General features: G+C 39.4%; 1 protein-coding gene across 3 annotated transcripts in view; it reads left to right on the top strand.

The window, feature by feature from the left end:
• Window positions 1–17161: 17161 nt before the first annotated feature.
• The window catches only part of LOC147893889 (RNase L inhibitor protein-like protein), a 68164-nt gene continuing 64863 nt past the window's right edge, over window positions 17162–20462 (top strand). For all 3 annotated transcript variants that reach the window (XM_087386125.1, XM_087386124.1, XM_087386123.1), the window contains exon 1: window positions 17162–17409. In XM_087386125.1, the coding sequence (XP_087242251.1) occupies window positions 17342–17409 (68 nt within the window). In that variant the 5' untranslated portion in view covers window positions 17162–17341. The remainder of the gene's footprint in view (window positions 17410–20462) is intronic.

Genomic DNA, 20462 nt, shown 5'->3' with positions numbered 1-20462 from the left:
TGCATCAAAATGGGTTTGGCTACAGCTTGACTTATTAAGTCATGAAATGCAACAGAGAGCTGAGTGGTCCATTCAGACTTGGCATCCTTCTTAGTAATTCATACTGGTGGCAAACCCATGGCAAGCCTTGGCAAAACTGTTAAATATCAAAGATAGCAAGTGATTTCCAAACTATTATTAAAAAATTTCTTTAAATTGAGAATGATAAAATTTTATTCAATAGGAGGGAAATCATTTCTCTCATGGCACTCCAATAATGAAAAAATAATAGAAATTTAAAGTACCTATGGGAATTGAGTTGCAACATCTAGCTGCCCTGGAATTTGCTTGGCTAATAAATATAAAATGAGAATGATCATTCATTCTATTGTGGATAATATGAGGTGGCTTTGATGAAGCTCAAAGACTTTTTTGTTTGTAGAAAGGGTGTTCTCTTGGGGTATATGTTGAGTCTTTAATTGTTTTGCCCAAAAGATCTTCTTCCACTTCATCCTCATGAAGTAGTTTCCCGTTGTAACAACTAAACATTGGGCTAAATTTTTTATCCTCTTAAAAAAAAGTGTAGGATGGTGAGAAAGATTATGTGTAGGTTTGGTTGAAGAAGTTGTGATGTCTCTAAGGAATTTTGTAGCCTTTAACATTCAAAGTTTCTTCCACTTCATCCTTCTTACTAAAGGATTCCAATGTGTCTTATACACATGTCTCCTTCCTTGATAAAGTACCATATTCCTCTGCATTAGGATAAGAATTTTGCTAAGTAATGATTAAAAAACATTTTCATATAAACATGAGAATATAAGTATATACACTTGAGAATATAAACATATACACATAAGCATATACACAAGTGCATATAAATATATGAACACATGTACAAATGAACATATAAGTATGCACACATGAGAACACAAACAAATTATGTGCATATAAACCTATAATCATGAGCACATCAGATAGGATTTCTCCCAGGCTTATAAAACCTTAGGATTTCAAGAAAATAGAAGAGGAAAACTTATACAACCTTGTCATTGCCTTTTGATCTCTGCCAAACAAAAGATATAGGTTTGAGTGTGTCACAAAGCATTAACGTACATGAGGATGAATGGAAATAGACCAACATGGGAGACAGAGGAGGAATGGAAAGAGACCGAATGGAAACAAGCCAAGATGGTAGAGGGAGGAGGAATGGAAAATGACCAAGATGGGGAGATGAAAAACTGCAAATGTATATCACTTTGAATACAACTTATGAGATAAAATAGACTAATATTAGTGTAAGCTGAAAATATTTCCATGGAAAACTTCAAATATCACTTTGGATAAAACTTATGAGAGAAAGTGGACTTTGTTTTAAGCGAGAGGTATATATGTGAAGAAGGGCCTTACCTGGATAATGTAATGATAAATCATTTTGATTGAGTATTGCACTCTAAGAATGTGACCACAATAGATGAAGAGCCTAATAAAGCAAAATTTACAATTCAAAACCAATTTATATATGTTGAAGATAATAAAATAAATTTAATCCACACATTTTCGATTTACTTGTACTATTCAAGTGAAATGCTAGATTATTTTTCTATGAAAGCAAATTGATTTTCAAAAGTGATATGTATTGGGGTGATCTAATGATACATTTGTACGTCTCTCTTTTTTTTCATTTTTTATATTTATAACAACCATTTGAGAAAATATAAGCCAAGAATTCTCTCTCTCTCTCTCTCTCTCTCTCTCTCTCTCTCTCATCCCCCCTTACTTTTCTCCCCCCCCACATTGAAAAACATGTTTCATCCATTGGTTTTTCATACAATGTGAAGTAATTGTTTCCATAGCACATGATTTATTTTAGAATTTCCTTTTTTTTTTGGTTAACCATGCTTGATTCTGAGTTATAGATGTTGAGTTATAGATGTCATGCAACATGATATTAAGGGCACAATTTATTGGTGTGTACAAATATGATGCATAAGAGTTTGCTAATTTATTTGATGAAGGGTGATCTTAATGGGTCTTATTAGCTCATAGAGAAAAGATGAAGAGAGTTGTGAGAAGTGGCCATGGAGAAGATAGTCGTAAGATCAGCCTGATATTTTGAATTCTTCTATTGATTCTTGCCATTAAGACATTACCAATGAATGATTCTCTAGAGTTTTTGGCTAGTTCATCTACATGCACTAATTTTTTTTCCCAATCATACGATGTTCCATGTAAAAGTGGACCTGTTATTGAGATTTCTCGCCCTCAGACTAAGCGAGACTAATCCAGAACAATACACAAATGAGAAGGTATGGGACATCATCATCAACTTCATGAGTGCAGGAACTGACCCTCTTGCAAAACAGAAGGCAGGTTCATCATGTGGATTGTTACTACTCCCTTTGTGTTCCTCCTTATCGCATCATGGGGATGCAATCCATCACCTTTGGTGCCAAAAATTATCTGAAAAGGGAGAGCCTTGTCCCACTGTTGCACCTTCTTGGGATAATAGGATCTCAATTTGTGTGTGCCAGCAACATCAACAGCTCTTGATGACTCCTTGACATGTGTGTTCCCTCATGTGGCCTTTGGCGAATGTGTTACCCATGTGGCATTTGGTGGGGGCCTCCATTTGATTAGCCCGGCCTTGTGTGGTTTGGTCTTTGTTAGGTTTGACCAGTTAGTCACGTTTGTTTGCACTAGGGTTTGTACACAAGGGGGTGTTGGAGGTGGTGGCCTTCACCCCTTGATTGACCTAAGGGGAGCATGGTTTATTAGCAACTGTTGCACTATAAGACATGTGGAATTGGTGGGATTCATTCCCATAAGGAATAATGTGGCCCTAGTGGCCTTGGATATATTGTCTTGATTTCCCCTCTCTCTATCATCCATCCCAAGAGATTTTGGGGGAAGAGAGGTATACATGGCTAGGAATTGGGATCTACCATGCTTGACGGTGTCCTTGGGACACATGGCAGCCACATATGCAAGCTGCCAACAAGCATGACTATACATTTGATCCTACCAATTGAAAGCAATCCAAGTAAGTTTGCCTTCTTAAAAAATTTTACCAAACACATATACACACCCCAAAAAAACACATTTAAAAAAGTTACTTTATACTATTTAAATAGACTACTATGTGGCATTTCAGTCATCGAAAATTGCATGCACCAAGGTTTTTTCTAGGAGTCAAGTTTTTCCCAATCATCAAAATGCAAAGAGAGAGAGAGAGAGAGAGAGAGAGAGAGAGAGAGAGAGAAAGAAAGTTTGTTAAAGTCTTTGGAAGACTGACGGGTCTATGAGACTGTGAAAATCCTAGTACAAATTCTTTGACATGCTTATACTTATGTACGACAATAAATTTTCATTCCCTCATATGATTGTCCCCAATTTTTGCTTGGTATTACCTCTAGTGTACCTCTAGACCCAATTCCTTTTGTAAGGAATTAGCTATCAATATATGTAAATTCCGTGGTATTTTTATTTTCTCTCTTTGGCTTTGTCTTATATAGTTATGCTAGCTCTTGTTTAATAGTTCCTCCTCTTGTATGTATAGCTCTTTATTTTTCAACCTTGTTTTTCAAAATATTGATGCTCCTATTTAAACAAACATATATATATATATATATGTATCAATATATACATATATTTACATATTAAATGTATATATATATATCAATATATACATATATATGCATTCTCATTCCATGGGTCAGAGGGTCTTGCATTTGAAAGTGTCTTTTAACCCTGTTTATAACTATGGTTACGTATACTTTTTGATTTATTGTGTTGTTACAACTTTCATTTCATTTCATGTTTATTTTATGATTTATAGGCACCTGCTTAACATTTTAATTCCTTTTAATTACAAAGTTGTATATACATAACTATTTGACTTTTTAAAGCATTTTTATCCTTATACTCTGGTATGAATTCTTTAAATATTTTCTCTTAGCACTTAATCATACCCTTAGCTACACACATTTCATACAAGTATAGGATCCTATGTATATTAATGGGATTAGTAATTCTAATTGCTCTCATACACACACACACACACACACACACACACACACACACACACACATGCACACCTCTTTTAAATGATCTTGCATCATCATTCCCATACATGCATCTAAAACTTTGTAGCTTGAATTAGACTTCTAATTTGTCACCAAATCGATAATCTAAACATGCAATGAGAAATGTCTTGAAATTCTGAGTAATTTTCTTTTTTGGACCACCTCGATCCGAGTTATGCATCAAAAGTTATTACCCTTCAAAGTTTTGGCTCTGTATAGGTTGAGTGCCCAAAAAAAAGAGGCCACGTGGCATTTCGACAGCCGAAGTGTCACGTGGCATCAAAGTAGACACACGCACCATAGGTTACGAGGGATTTTGATGCCACGCGTCACTTCAGTGGCCAAAATGCCACGTGGCCTCTTTTTTTTTTTTTTGGGTGGCACTCCACCTAAACTTCGAAGGGTCATAACTTTTGATGCATACCTCGGATTGAGGCGGTCCAAAAATGAAAATTATTTCAAAATTTGAGATCTTTCATCTTGCATGATTAGATTTGAGATTTGGCAACAAATAATAGGTCCTTTTTAAACTATTGTTGGCTACACATGTGGTCCATAAATAATGCCAAGTAGAGGGGGGTCCCAATCCCCCTTCCTCCTAGCCATGCTACATCTATCACTCTCCAAAAAGGCCCAAGAGATTATGAGAGAGGCTTCACAAGTACTTTTAACTATACCCAAGCAACCCATGCTTATGGGATTATTATTTCCTTCATCCACATGTCATAGAGTGCGTGTTTGAGGCATTATTTCTTCAAATAGTTGCCTTATCTTATTAGCTACACATACATTTTCTTATGCCTTGTGAAGGGGTTTGTTCCACACAACCCATCTTCCACCCCCCTCCATGCCATAGTTGCACAATAGCCACGTGTCGCTCATGCGATGGCTGCACAAAAATCCACCACAGTCCTATGGCAATTGGGAACACATAATCTGATACCATGTTGGTAGCATGCATGGTTGCCACATGTCCCAAGGACATTGCCAACTGCAGGGGGTCCCAATCCCCTACCTCTTAGCCACACACACATTTGTCTCCTTCAAAAAGGTCCCAGGAGGGATGAGAGAGAGAGGGGGGTGATCAAGCTAATATACCCAAGGCCTTTAGGGCCACATTAACGCTTATGGGATTAAACCCCAACAATGCCACGAGTCCTACAACGTGGTATAGGCCAATAAACCATGCTCCACTTAGCTCAATCGAGGGGTAAGTCCGCTACCTCCAACAATTCCTACTTGCATAATTGATCAACATAATACTTATAAACTCTTCCAATATCTCAAGCAAAATGGCTATGTTTCTCCATATGATTTTTTAAGTCTTTTATATATATCCATAGTTATACCTTGACCTACTTCATAAGAAAAATATTCAAGAGATTTCTTGCACCCTTCTCTTGCAATTATGCGAAAGAGAGAGAGAGAGAGAGAGAGAGGTGGAGGGAGATGGGAAGAGCTAGGAAGAGTCATGGATGGAGATGGGTAGAGAGAGAGAGAGAGAGAGAGAGAGAGAGAGAGAGAGAGAGAGAGAGAGAGAGAGAGAGAGAGAGGTGGAGGGAGATGGGAAGAGCTAGGAAGAGTCATGGATGGAGATGGGTAGAGAGAGAGAGGTGGAGGGAGATGGGAAGAGCTAGAAAGAGTCATGGATGGAGATGGAGAGAGAGAGAGAGAGAGAGAGAGAGGGGGGGGGTTAGGGGAGTAGGATGGTGGGAGAGAGAGAGGTGGGGGGGGAGGGATTGTATGAAAGGGGAATGACTGGATAGAAGGGAGTAGAGAAGAAGAGAGGGTACATGCACAATTAGAGACAGGGAAACATACATTCAAAGAGAGAAAAGAGAAGAGAGAGAGTATGCTTGCCATTTTTGTGCAAGCTCGCCAAAAGATGCTTGCCAGAAAACATCCCCCCTTCAACATCTTCAGTGAAGATACTCAAAAATAGATCTTTCTATTTCGCAACTTGCTCGGCGGTTTAGTTTCTACTTAATATCAGTAGACACTTGGTAAATATATCAATTTTGACAAGAAGGATTTGTAATTCCATCAAGCATGACTCCACATCTTGGGGAAATGGGTCTGTAACTTCCAAATCTTTAGGCCGATAACTACCTTCTGAAGGAGCTTAATGGGAATGCACACGTCTTTAGCACATAAGTTTTAATGATCATTTCCTCTAATACCAAATTGTGCAATACCTTTGCACTCTTAAGCCAAGGCCTTCAAAGTTTTAACAACTCCAAAGGGTAGCTAATTGTCCATAACTTGGTAATGGCATGAAATTAGCCTTAATAGCTATGGACCTATATTATTAATTGGAAAAAATGGGGTAATTACTTAATATTAACCCCTGGCTTTTGAAAAAAGGGAAAAAAAAGCAAAAAAAAAGGAATATTGTATGCTCATGTGGTTATTGGGTAAATAACATGTAAATAACCATGAAAAAAGATGGTGGGCATAAAGATTATCATGTGTCCCCTAATTTTTTTTAATGGACAACCAAAAGACCAAATTTTCTATCCCTTCAATTCCATAAAATAAGATGGAACAAAAAGACCGATGGAGTCTTCATGTTCCATAGTGACCCTTCATTTTATGAGGGATGCACCTCTATAAATACCACTGGCACTTCAGAAGTGGTGCATCAAAAAAAAGTGTGCGCACAAGGGTGAAAGCGTGCCAAGTGATAAGTAAGTGACATGTGTACCTTCTTTCTTTGTATCAAGCTCTCCTTATGCAATGACATGCTACCATAAAAGTCGGCGCTCCATTCCATATGGCTGTAGGACACAATAATATTGTAGAATGATGCAGTAGTAAGGGGTAGCATTTGCAACACAGTGCTCAGTGCCATTGACTATTGTTGTAGATTGCATGGGCACGTGAAAGATGAGGCGGATGGTTATATAAGCCTTCAAACAAAGTACTGCCTATTAATGCAAGGCTATTAGGATGCATGGTGGCACATATCTATGCTATTGTGGCCAAGGTCATGTACAAATTGGCGACACTACCGCGGCAGAGGGCGATGCTAGGTGACTATTGGCACATGTAATGTAATATGGTGGTGCCACAATGACCAAGGTCATCTACATGTGGATGCTGCACTAGAATTTGTGTTGCAATATAGTCCTTATTATGTGGCTTAGTTGCCTTCCTTTTAGGCATCGAGCCACGCCATGCAAGGTATGCACAATGTGCAGTGGCGGGCCATTAATGGCATGTGCGATGGGCGGCGTTGAGCATAGTGAAGATCTACACTGATTATGACTACGACTACATAGTCCAATGCATGTGGCATAAGAATCTAGACTCCTTGGTCCTTGGTCCCTGGGTCCTGTGGCCTCGAGCCATGGGATGGGCATTAAGGAAGTTTATAGGGACCTTATACCTTGCATATATTAAAGGCAATTTGTCTAATTTGTCTAGGCATGACCTATTAATTATACCTTGGGACTTTGATACCTTTTATCTGGACCATGGGACTTTTGGACAGTTGTCCATTTTGTCCTTTTTAGACCCCTTTATGCCTTGAGTGCCTTATGGCCTTTTGGTTTTTTTTCCTTATTAAAATTATTTTTTCATTGGGTTTTAGGCAAAACATGAGATCTTTTAGAAAATTAGAATTTCTATGATAAAAGGCATTACCAAGTTCGAAGGGGATTTTTTCATAAAAAAGTATATGCCTATATTTTTCTAATGGCATTAGCTTTTCTATATGGCTTTATCCTTATAAAGGGATAATCAATCTTATGCTTATGTGGGGATATTTTTTGTGTGTGAGGATTGAGAAAAATTTCTTAATCCTTTTATTTTCCGTGGTCTAATCGTGTACTTTATATTTTGGACATGGATAACAAGTCCATTAATGCTATGACACCTATCTTCCCTTCTGGTTTAAGCTATCCTAACTTAAGCTTGCTGGATGGTGGCAAGTATCAGCGTTGCTGGTTGAAGTGTAGTGCAAAGGTTCTATCATGGAAATTTTCTTTATAATCCTAAAAATATTTTCTTTTTAGGATTCAACCATATTTTTGTCTCTAGTAATACCTTCTCTTATATATCATTTGATGTTACAATGTGGTTCATATTTTCTTGGACCTTCTTGAGGGGTTCCAATCTAAATCTTAAACACACACACAAATATTGCCATCAGGGTTTGGTCACCCTGATTCCTTGAATATATGACTAACATTACATCTTATGGTTATTCTTCAGATGGCTCTATAGTGGCATGTTGATCTGGTGGACATAGGATATTTCAATAATCTTCTAATTCCTAGTCCAGTGGTACAAGCTACTCTGGCCCTTATCGATAATAAGGAGATACACAAAAAGATCATTGAGCAGGACATGGTGGCCAAGGAAGTACGTAATAACACATTGTTACATACGCTTGGCATTGAAGAATGGTTGTTGGTCTTTGATATAAGCCAAAAGAGTACAACAAAAGCCCATGCACTACTTTCTGAAATGGAAACTATGATCGATGAAATCATTTCCAACGATGATGTCAATGTACATCATCATGAAGAAATGCTACCTAGAATTGAAAAGGCTCTATCTTCTACCATTATACCTGAGGTCACTACCGAACTTCCTTTGGAGCAAGAGAAGTTGGATACTTTCTCCAACTTACTCACTACTTCGGTAGAATAGGAAGCTCAGGACAATCTCACCACGCCACAAGGATCATGATGCATTCCTACATTGCCTGCTTGGGAGGTGGAATTTGATGTATCTCAAGAGACTCATCAAAACAAGATGCAGACTCTTAATAATTTGAATCTATTAGCACCTTTGAGCATAGATATCTTAAGATTTTGGGGATCACTATCTAATGTTGATGTGGAAAAATGCAAACATGCTGCTCTCAAAGAGTCTCATTAACAGCTTACGAAAAGGTAAGCATTCCTTGTGCACTTGCACTATCTACAATGGATGCTAGGAAATGTTCTTACTCCAAAATACTATTACTTGTTGGAAGAGGCTTTAACTCTAGCATAGAAAGGGCTGCAAATTACAAATCTCTGTGGTGTAATTGGTTACGACCATTCCTTAGGTGTGCCTGTGTTTTTGACAAAGGTGGTGGTTCTCTCATTTGGGCAGACCATGTTATATGATATATGGTAAATCACTTGGATTTCTTTTACCCAGATATGGGTTTAGCAGCATCCTTTACTGCATTTCTCATATGGCTGAATGGATCGACAAAACCCATAGTTGAAACTCTTGTCACTTTCATCTTTGTGAAAGAGTTTATGATTCAAGGGGTCTTGGAATATGTAGAAAATCCAAAGGCAAAACTTTTTTCTTCAATGGGCAATGAGCAAGGACTCACTATGATTGAAAAATTAATCAAAGCCCCTTCCTTTTCAAGAGAAAGTGCCAACCTTATGAAGCCAAAATATGGTGGCAGAGGCAATGTAAGAGGCAATCCGGTCCCTTTTCAAAGTGGGGCCAGATCTAGAAGAAGTTTCACAAGAGGGGGATGTCATAATAGTGACCGTGGATCTACTTTTCCTCGCCAAGACATTGTGGATGTATCCATACCACCCTCTAATACCCCTATCAGTGTGGTTCTAATAATTGGGGATAGTACTCTGGCTTCAGGCTCTAGTTCCAATAAGGGCAAAAGGCCTATGACCTACAACAACAGTAATGCTCCTCCCTTGGCAAAAAAACTCAAATGGTCTTCTATGTGATACAAGTTCTAGATCTCTGATGGAGTCTTATGGAAGATTGATTTTGGTAAAAAAACTCTCTTAATAAAGAAATCACTGGCATCTTGCATCTTTATTACTCCTCTTGAGTTTTGGAGAGGATATCTCTTAGGGATAATCTAGTATCTTGCTTTAAGAAATTCTATCCCAGCTCAACTATTGTACTTTCCAATCTCATTTTTGGATGGAAGCATGATCAACCAATAAGTTGGATACTTCTTAACTCAAAAGAGCTATTCCATACTTTTTCGTGGGAAACGGAGGAAGATAAGTGTAAATGCTCTACTTTTAAACGACTTAATGGGCGTGACTTCAACCCATGCATGGAAGGAAATACATGGACCATCCCAAAACAAGTTGCCTCTAAACTCTTTAAGGATTTAATTCACCTTTTACCTAGTGTGACACCATCTCATGATAATCTACCTTTCTTGTGTTCAATATTTAAACCACACAAGGGATCTCATAGATGGATTACCAATGCTCATAGCTGCATCTATTCTTCCCTTGCCAAACTTCTTATGAGAATTTATACACTTATATTGAATGTTTTGAGGGAATGGGCACATAACAAAACCTTGATTGCTAAAACCTTTTTAAAGGCGGATACTTCATTATTATGGATAGTCAAATCTGTATTTGAAGTTTCTCTTAATCTACCAACAAAAATTAACTCTATCTTTTGTGCAGACATACCTAAATGCTATGAATCTTTACCTCTATATGGGGAGGATGGATTAGTTACCATACTTGCTAAAGTAGATGCTCTAACCTTTAAGCAAAAATCCATGCACCCCTTCATCTTAACACATTTTAATGAGTCACGAGGGACACCGGGTAAACCAAAGTGGTCTAAATCTATGACAAATACACAAGGTTCTATTTGCCTAGATGGAGATAAATTAATCTTATTACAAACATGGCTTATCACTCATTGTTTTGTACAATGTGGTGATAGAGTGTGGAAACAGGTTAAAGGGATTCCAATGGGTTTTTTGTGCTCCCCATTATGGTGCAATTTATATTTCTTTGGGTATGAGTTTTCTTTCATTTTAAGGCTCATGAGACTTGGCAAAATTGACTTGTTGCCACTGTTTTACCATGTATTAACAACAATTATATAAAAGAATTTCTTCATCCAAATGCTATCAAAGATCCAAATAATCCTTTTTGAATTTATCCGCCACCTATCATTGAGATTAAGGAAACCATTCACAAATCCATTTGTGTGTTAGATAAAGTAATAACTCTATCCACAAAGTTTATGAATCTCTCTATTGAAATTATGGGATATGGCAGCTTTATAGTGGATAAGTTTGATAAAACAAAAGCACTTCCTTTTCCTATATCTAGATTTATCCACTTTGAATCTAATAGACCTATTGACCAAGCCTACAAAATGATCCGTTCCCAAATCTTTCCTATTCCTTATGCAATAGTAATGCCAAAGCTATTAAGGCTACTTTAGAAATGGTCAATTTTATGACCAACAATGGTTTAAAAAAGCAAAAATTATTACACCTCATACGATGTTTCCTAACGTCCTTGGAGTTTCCTAGCGCGCTACTTAAAGTACTAGAAGTGGTTGAACTCCTTGAAGCTATGATTCTATATGAAGAACTTTATATGGTTGTGGAGAATGGTAGACACTTCCCATATTGGGGTGTCTACCATCACGCTAATTATGGTGTTGTGCCCACCATGGGATAAGGGCGAGTACACACACACACACACACTTTCTACACTTTTACACACATTTATGTAGTTATTGACGTTAAGTTATTGCCATCTCCCCCCACCCCCTCCCCCCCCCCCCCTCTTACCTCTCTTGTCAACACACATCCCTAGTCAAAACTTTCCCCTCATTATTTTCATTTTAAGTAGTATTTAATCCCTATTTTAAGTAGTTAAACCCCCTTTTAAAGTTCTATTAACCAATTCCCCTCTTTTTATTTTTTATTTTTAATGCATAATTTTTTTTAAAAATATCTAACCCCTTGCTTTTATAACCTTGATGATGTTTGGTGAGCTTTTCTCTTAATTGGTTAGCTTTTATCTTAATGGTTGGCTTTTAATTTAATTTATTATCCCTAATTTAATGGCACTTTATCTACACACACACACACACACCACCCCACACACCCTTGTCTTTAAGTAAATTTATTTCCCCTTTTACCAATTTAATTGCCTACTTTGTCCATGACTAAATTAATTGATTTTAGTCGTTTATTTAGATAAGCCTAAATTTTCAATGTACTAGAATTTTATTTTCATCCCCTAGTCCCTTACAAACACACACATATTTCTTTATTTACTTAAGCACACACAACTTTTATCTATACTTACACACAATTTTTCCTACACCTTCATTATATTTGAAAATTTATACAATACACATTTTTGCACATATACACACACACAACCCCTCATAATCCCTTTCTTGTGTTTACACACACACCCTGTTTTCTTTGTTTCTATTCTTCTTAGCTAACTCATAGTGTGCTTCTTGGTGCTTTTTTTCAACCCCTTACTAACCCACTTGACCTAACCTTAACTTTTTCTCCCCATAACCTCTAACTAAACCTGTCTAACCTAACTCTTCCTCCTACTCGTACTCAACCCAAACCTTTAAAAAAATGGCCAACCGTCACATGGCTTTCTTTTAACTGTCATTACTCTACACCGCCACCCTAACGTGGTCGCCCTGATATTGCACAACTTGCTCCTTCTCTCCTAACCCGTCCTTTGTATTTTTCTAATAACTTTGCCTTGTAATTCCCCTAATACCGCATTTAAAGGTTCCTTAAATCCTTACCCCATATTTGTACTCTTGGTTTGTTTGCATTTTATTATAACCCCCCTATGTGTTGATATATTTATTAATTCGTATGTATTTTACTAAGTTCTTGGAATTTTCATAATGTTGATAGGGGGACTTTTTTATTAGTAAAATCTAAGAATCATTAATTTTCTAATGGTTGCCCTCTAAATGGTGGGGAGTTAAATAATATTTTTTACACAGACAATCTTTTGTATTAATATAATTTTTATGTACCTTACACACACACACACATGCACACAAATTGTCTTTTGCACACGCTAAAACACACACACATGCCCATACCTAATTCACTACCCATCATAATTATGACCTACACTCCTCCACCTTATTGGCCATTTTCCACTGCCAGCCTTGCTCAACTGCCCTCATGACCCTATTAAATCCTAACGTTTTCCTCTTCAGTTGCTGTGTTTCTCTCTATTTCTTTGTACTTCTTTTTTTACCTTTGGAGCTTTAGATTGCCTATGGACAACCTTCACTCCACGCTGTGTTTGGTGCCTCCTCTCCTTTCTAGTTGTTGCTCATGCCCTTCGCAGCGTCTTCTTTCAAGTGTGTGCCTTGACCACTTGTGGTGATCAACCTTCTTGTGCGCCTTAGCAATTTCATCGCTCGAACAACCATTGTACTCAGGTGCTTGTCCACACTCATCGTCTTCTTGCACTCCTACCGGCTACTATTGGCAGTGAGTTCCCCTGAGAAATTTTCTTAGTTTTGTTGCGTTTTCATTCGAGCACTTAGTTTCTTGATCGCCTCAGTGTGCGGCGGCTTGCACATCTCTTCGTTTTCTTAGTTGCTTGACCGTGCTCTTAGTTTGGGTACATGCTTCATAGCTTCCTTCTAGTATGCCTCACCTTCTCTACTCCTTGTCTGCTGCCATACAGGCTCTCGGCTCTCTTGTGTTACTTGCTAGCCCTTAGTGACTTCCCCACAACCGACCTAAGATATGTATATATCAACCAACCTCTACGTGATGACGTTCCTCTTCGTGATGACGTTCCTCTTCATGATGACGAACCCCTTCACTCAGGCAAAAGATGTCTCGACTTTTTGTACTTGTTCGTGTGTTCTTTTTCTTATGAGCAACCTTTTCTCAGTCTACACTCAATCTATGCTCTCAGTTTTTCAAAGTGAACTCATTGTTTTGGCTTCACTGCGGCCAACTATGCTTTGTGGTTCTTTCCCTTAATCTTAATGTCTTGGCGGTATCTACTACATTCACATACTTCCCACTATTGATTCACAAATTTGGAGGAACCTGGAGCTGACTGACTTCAACGATATGGAGACTGGTGGAAACACCAAACGTGCATTTTACTAAAGACTCATAGATCTATGAGCAAAATGCATCAGTCAGATTTTGGTGTTGAAGCATATGAGCTTGTGCCCACAGTTTAGACTTCATGAGAGGAAGGATTCACAATTAGGTAGCATATTCAGAAACTTTGTTCCATTTTTAAGGTAGTGTGGATGTATCAGTAGCATCGCCTACTCTCAAATGACTACAAAAGTCTCCTTTATAGATTTAAGGCAAGCTCGATAGCAATGTACATTGTACAACCTTGTTCCGAACCTTCATTTCTAGCGTTGTTTCTCCTGCATACCTAGCTTAACATGCTAGAAGGAAACCTTTTTGAAGCATATGTTTCAAGCAACAAATGCACAAAATAAAACCTGTACCCCTTTATCTTGATATTTGTTTAGTATCCCTGGTCTTGAGCTGACATTCTCCATATTTAAACTGATATTTTCAAATGTGACAAAAGGGACAATCATCATTGCATTGGGTCCTTTTTAACATTAATTTAAAGGATCAAGATTCAGTGCCTAGATGCTCCCAATTTCAAATTTATCATTATACTTTATGGGCTCCTAATTTCTATAATTTGAAGACCTATGATAATTGAAGATTGGGATAATGGAGCAATTCTTGCAATTGTCTATTTAGGATCATAGAAGAGGACATAGTACTCCCTTTGCCAATATTTAACCATTCCAATCATTATTTGATTTGGGCTTAGAAGAAGGTATAGTGGCAATCTGAGAATGTTTTCAAGCATTAGTCGGTGTTATTACGAAATCTTTCACCTTGTGTTATGAGTTGTTTGCTGAAAAAGAGTGTTACTATATCTTTTATAGATTGGGTGATCTTGGTCTTTTTGCCAGTAATATATTATTACATGATTCTACCATTGGGATTCTTATTTTGATTGGGAGAAGGGAATTTCCTAGCCATTACCTATATAAGGAAAATTTTTGTTATTGACATAATTTTTTTACGAAACTTTGGAAGCAATCCTTTTACTAATATAATGGATATCGTAAGAGACCACTTTCTCTAATTCTTTTCACGTGCTTATTTAGGTCCCTTTTTCATTTCAAATCCTTTATGTAATTTTTTGAATTTTGCTTGGTATCTTAACATTTCCACAAAGTAATTATTTAAATGATCTAATTAATCATTTCATGGCTTAAGTGCTTTGCTTGTTCCTTTATGAATTCTCTGTTATTTTTTGGTTCAATCATTTATTTATTGTTTTTCATGTTTTTAAACCTTTAAATTTCCAATCATGGGTGTGGATTACCCCCCTTCATCATCATCGTTCTTTCAATTGGTTTTAATAAAAGGAGACATTTCTCTTTTCCACAAGGGTGTGGACTACCCCCCTTGTCTTTTTTCAATAAAGAGGTGGACCATCCCTTGGTTCCCTTTAAAATTGGTAATATTGGTTCCCTTATCGTCTCACACACTTTGGTAGCAGGTTAATGATGGATTTGTGACACTGATTGTACACATAACATCGTATTTGCAAAAAAATGATTTTTATGAATCTAGACGGTTGTCTTTGTTCCTAGGTAAAGCAATAACATGCTAGGGAATACAGGCATTACTTGTCCACCCAATTGAAACTATGATGTCTAACACCTAGTTTTTCTTGGATGGTGGTAGGTAAGTGGACCCTAACCTTGGAGCCTGGACTACCAGACAGATTCAACACTTTTTGTACCAATTGTATACATATTTTATGTGCGCCCATAAAATGGAAAATGTATTATCCACCCTTATTTGAGCATCATGTGTTGTGTTGTTAATAGGTTTTATTTTTTTAAACACATACACACACACACACACACACACACACACATAGAGAGAGAGAGAGAGAGAAAGAGGTGGGTTGTAAAAAATACTATCCTTGATATTTGCACAAGGATTGGGTCACACAATAAACCCCATCTATTGCCTCATGTCCATTGTTGTTTGTTTCTCACTGCTCCATTTCACAATGATAATTGTATGTCCTATGATGTACACATGGGAGGCTTAATTTGTTTTAGGTTTTGTCAAATATAGATGATCATGATATTTGACTTTGCATTATATTTTAATATATTTCAATAAATTTGAAAATGTTAATCAAACTTTACATGTAGAAGAATGTATTGCAATAAGTAAAGTTAATTTGAAAAACCCTATTTAAGCCTAGTCAACAAACACATGGAAGCTCTTATTAAAAAAAGGAGTAAAAAAGAGAAACTTAAAACACACTCGCTTTGACCACTTGAGGACACAGGGCCTTCAAAAAACAAGATGAATGAGATTCAATAGGCTTGCCAAGAAGAAATTGTAACTTATGAAGGCTAAGCTCTCTAAGCTAAGGCTCCACATGCTTGAAGGTAGCGTGGAGGACATTCTCTTCTATCTGCGTGTAGATTTTGTTCGAAATCTTGGCAGCATGTGCAATCCTGAGCTCCACAAGGGTAGATTTCAGACGCCTAAAGCTCATCTAAGAATACATCGATTGAGTTGCTCGAGAAGTGTCAAGTGAGTGAATGCGCGAGCCTAAGCCGTGCACGTGGGTTCCTCTACTGGTAAGTGATTTGTGGGCTTTTTTGTGAGCATTAATTCAATGCCCCAAATTAGTTTCCACAAATGCTAAGCCTCAAAACTTGCAAAGGGCAAACAAAAAAGAGAGAAACTTTTTTTTTTTTGGGAACTCACCCACCTGTTTGACTCTATGTAGGGGCAACCATCCTAAAAACACAAGGCCACCGTTGTGGTAGGCAGGTGCCCTACCACTAGGGTGTCGTGGCTTCTACAAAAGAGAAGAAGGAATTTTTTAACATTAGGCCACAAGGCAAGGGAGCCACAAGGTAGGGATCTTGGGGATCAAACTTGAAATCATACACTATGAAAACATTGATTTAACAAGGTGGCGATACCACTCTGGCCCTACTTGGAACCTTCGCCTTCATCACTCACCATCTACTAGTGTTGCTCTTGCTGCTCTTATACTGCTTGCTGTTCAAGGCTAAGGGGGTAGGTACTAAGTACTTCCAATAAAAGAACTTGCTAAAACAAATTTAGTAAGATCTGGGTTAGTTCCTATTTGGGTCAAACATTCCTAACAACATCATTAACCTAAGACCTAACCCTAGTCCCCACTAACCCGGTCAACTTGACCCACTACTCACAAACCCCCACTTTCCCAACCCACCTCCTAAAAATCCACTCATCCCTAAGACCCTTTGCAATCATAAGGCGCTCTCTGTTTTGGATTAAGGTAGAGGTTGACATTGGTGCAATTTGTAGAATTGCACTAAACGATTGCACGAAAGCAACTTTTCCATTTGGTAGGCTCATTGATTTGGTTGGGAGCTACAGAATCGAAGTTCGCTTAGCCTCTAGCTTTTGATTGCCTGGAAGTCGGGGCAATTCGTTGATGGGACGCAATAGCAGGAAAGGGAAGGGATCCGCGTTTCGGCCCGTCGCCAAGCACAGCCTTTCCTGGTCGGTGATCTCGATTTCATGCCTGGGATGAAATGTATTCAAGGTCCCGTTTTCCCGTTGGCATATTTCTAGTTGACCACACTCTAATTCGCAACATGAAGACGACGTGGATTTTCAAACTTGGTTAAGGTATTTCTAGAGAGATGGTTGAAGATGGGTGACGGAGATTCCTAGATCAAGGTAATCCATTGGATTATTGGCACTGAGTTGGAACAAACTTTACACATGCCACTACATGAGAATGACCTAGCCAATTTTTGAACCGGTAGTTGTATGCTAACCAAGTGGGCAGAGGCAAAGATTGAGAAAGGTGAAGCCAATGGGATTCTAAAGAGCTAATTAATTTACCGAATTATGATGGAGGAGAGGTACAAGGGAGGTGGCTGCTGTGCTGTTATATGGCTTTGATAGAGTACCTAGGAGAGGACACCCAGTGGAGTACGCCACGTGAGAAAGTATTATAAACGGTCAAGTGGACAACCAACTTTGTTTTAGAGAAAATAGAGGGTTTAATCCTGAGTAAAGAACATGATTACAACTTCATGACAATGAACCCACCAAACAAACACGGGTATATGTGTCTCACATGGGATAAAAGTACTAGATAGTAGGACAGACAACAATGCTACTAAGCCAATCATAGAGAAGGTTCCATAAAGCTCTAGTTTCTTCCAATGGGTCCTTAGCCAAATCACATCCTTCTTGAAATTTGCATTTCCTTGAAGCCACAAGTTCCACATGACAATGCTTCTCACATTCCAAGGACCATTGTACCTGGGTGGCACATCTCCCAAAAGCAAGAACACGTAAGTGGAAGACAAGGAACCTAGTCTGCCGTTGACCACATCCCACAACCTTCCTAGTATGCAAACAATTCATGAACAGATGAAGGATATTCTCTTGGGCCTTCAGGCATCTAGGACAAAGACCATCACCCTGACCGATAACTGCAGCCTCCAAACTGCCTTATGAATGATTTACCATAGTAGGCAGGAGTATTTTCCCAGGATTCGTCTATCCCATATTCTGGAAATTCTAGCAAACCTAGGGTCGGCTCATGAGGCAGCCGTCTAGGGCTGAGTGCCAGCCCTTTTAGAGGGTAGAGGGGGATCAGTCCCATAGGGCTGAGTCAGCCTTATAGAGCATTGGTCAGCCTGCGTGCTGCCTCCGACTGGAGGAGGGTAAGGGGCTATATATTGGCCCCCCCTCGCTCCTTGTTTTCCATCTATAGACGGGGGGGTCTCTTCTTATCCACGTTAGATTAAGAGAGTCAATCATCTCTCTATGTTTTAAACAAATTCCAAGGACCATTAAAGCTGGTTGGCACATCTCCCGAAAGCAGGGATAGAGAAAGAACCTATTCTGCATTTGACTATATCCTGCACCTTCCTAGTATGCAAAAAATTCATGAACTGATGAGGGATATTCTCCAGGGCCTTGAGGCATCTAGGACAAAACCAGCACCATGACCAATAACTGCAGCCCTGCATGTAGTCCAAACTGCCTTATGAACGATTTACCGTAATAGGCAGAAGTATTCCTCTAACCCATATTCCGGAAAAATCTAGCAAACCATAATGAGGTGGGTCTCTTGTTAGCCATTTTAGATTAAGAGAGTCAACTACCTCTCTAGGATTTAGATAGAATTCCAAGGATCATTAAACCTGGGTGGCAATTCACGCGCACCATGGACAGCATGTCACGCACAGCTCCTACATACAGTCTCTGTGCACAGCTACAGGCGCTGTGCATAGTCCCTATGCACTGCCTACGCCTATGCACAAGCAGCTATGCACAATATCTATGCATGTCATACACAGGCTACTGCTCCTAGTACCTATGCATGCGCACAGCTCGAACGCATAGCCACACATCTTCAACTCAGTGCTCACAGCCACTCGTTCAATGTTCAAGAGATGAGCTGAGCAAACTGTTGGAAAGGTCACCTCCCCATCTGTAAGCCCCCATATGAGGAGAGCGTGGGGGAGGGAGACCTAGGGCAGAAGATGCCCAGAGGAGTGAAAGAGAGGGGGCTGCCACATGGGCAGCACCTCACAGCCAAGAGTGAAGAGATGGCTGCCACATGGACAGCAGCAAGGCTGTCATGTGGGCAGCACTGCTCAAGAGCATCCTGGAGAGCGTGGAGCGAGGTCTTTGGGCTGCGAGTATCTGCAGCAGACGTGCAGGTGGACAGCACAACTGTACGGGCCAGTACAGAGGGCTGGAAGCAAGGTACGGAGCAGATGCAGATGACCAGAAGGCTGGAGCAAAGGCGCGGTACAGGCGGGTCAGGAGAGCAGGGTGAACAGGTGCTGACATGGCTGGGGCCTGGTGGAGCAGCAAATGGGGCTGCCAGTGGGCCGAGGCATGCCTTAAATAGGCTGGGCCCTTGCCTAGATTGGAGGGCCAAAAGTCCTGGAAGTGTGGGCCGTAAAGGCCACGGTTTGTGAGCCCTAATAGGGCTGGACCAGCCACAGTCTGGTCGGTCAGATTGGGGCAGGCTGGTCGGTTTTTTGACAGGCCCCCTAGGCCTATAAAAGGAGAGGCATTTGCCTCATTTCATATCCAACAGTTCAGCAAAAGCAGGAGCAGACAGGAGCAGCCAGGAGCCACTCCCTTGGGCCTCACACTGGGGGTGAAGGAGAGTTGAAGGTGAGCTGCAGACTGAGTTCCTGGAGGCTGGACCTTGGCTGTCTTCTAGAACAGCATCTGGAGCAGCCCTCTGACAGTAGACAGGAGCAGCAAGAAGGCAAGCCTTGGGCCTATACACAGAAGGTGAAGGTGACCCTGAAGGAGCTGCAGACTAAGCTTGAGTGGCAGCCCACCTAGGCTGGTTTCCAGACAGCAAGGTGGAGAGGATTGTTCTGGACGGAAAGTCTATAGATGCTCGAGGTGGAGCACGCGGGCTTGAGTCTAGAGATAGTCAGCAGATAGGAGAAGGACCTTGTGGTTAGATCAGAGGACCACACCATTGGTGGGACTCTGGATCTATCTCTTTTGTATTGTGTCCATAGTTTTGGACGGAAATATATAAGTTTTGGTGGCTTCTATAT

The sequence above is a fragment of the Dipteris shenzhenensis genome, chromosome 15 (genome assembly GCF_047967505.1).
Source record: "Dipteris shenzhenensis isolate YYH24624 ecotype China chromosome 15, Dip_SZ_1.0, whole genome shotgun sequence".
Classification (NCBI taxonomy): Eukaryota; Viridiplantae; Streptophyta; class Polypodiopsida; order Gleicheniales; family Dipteridaceae; genus Dipteris; species Dipteris shenzhenensis.
Note: the sequence above shows the minus strand (reverse complement) of the source record. Positions and strands in the feature narration are given on the sequence as shown.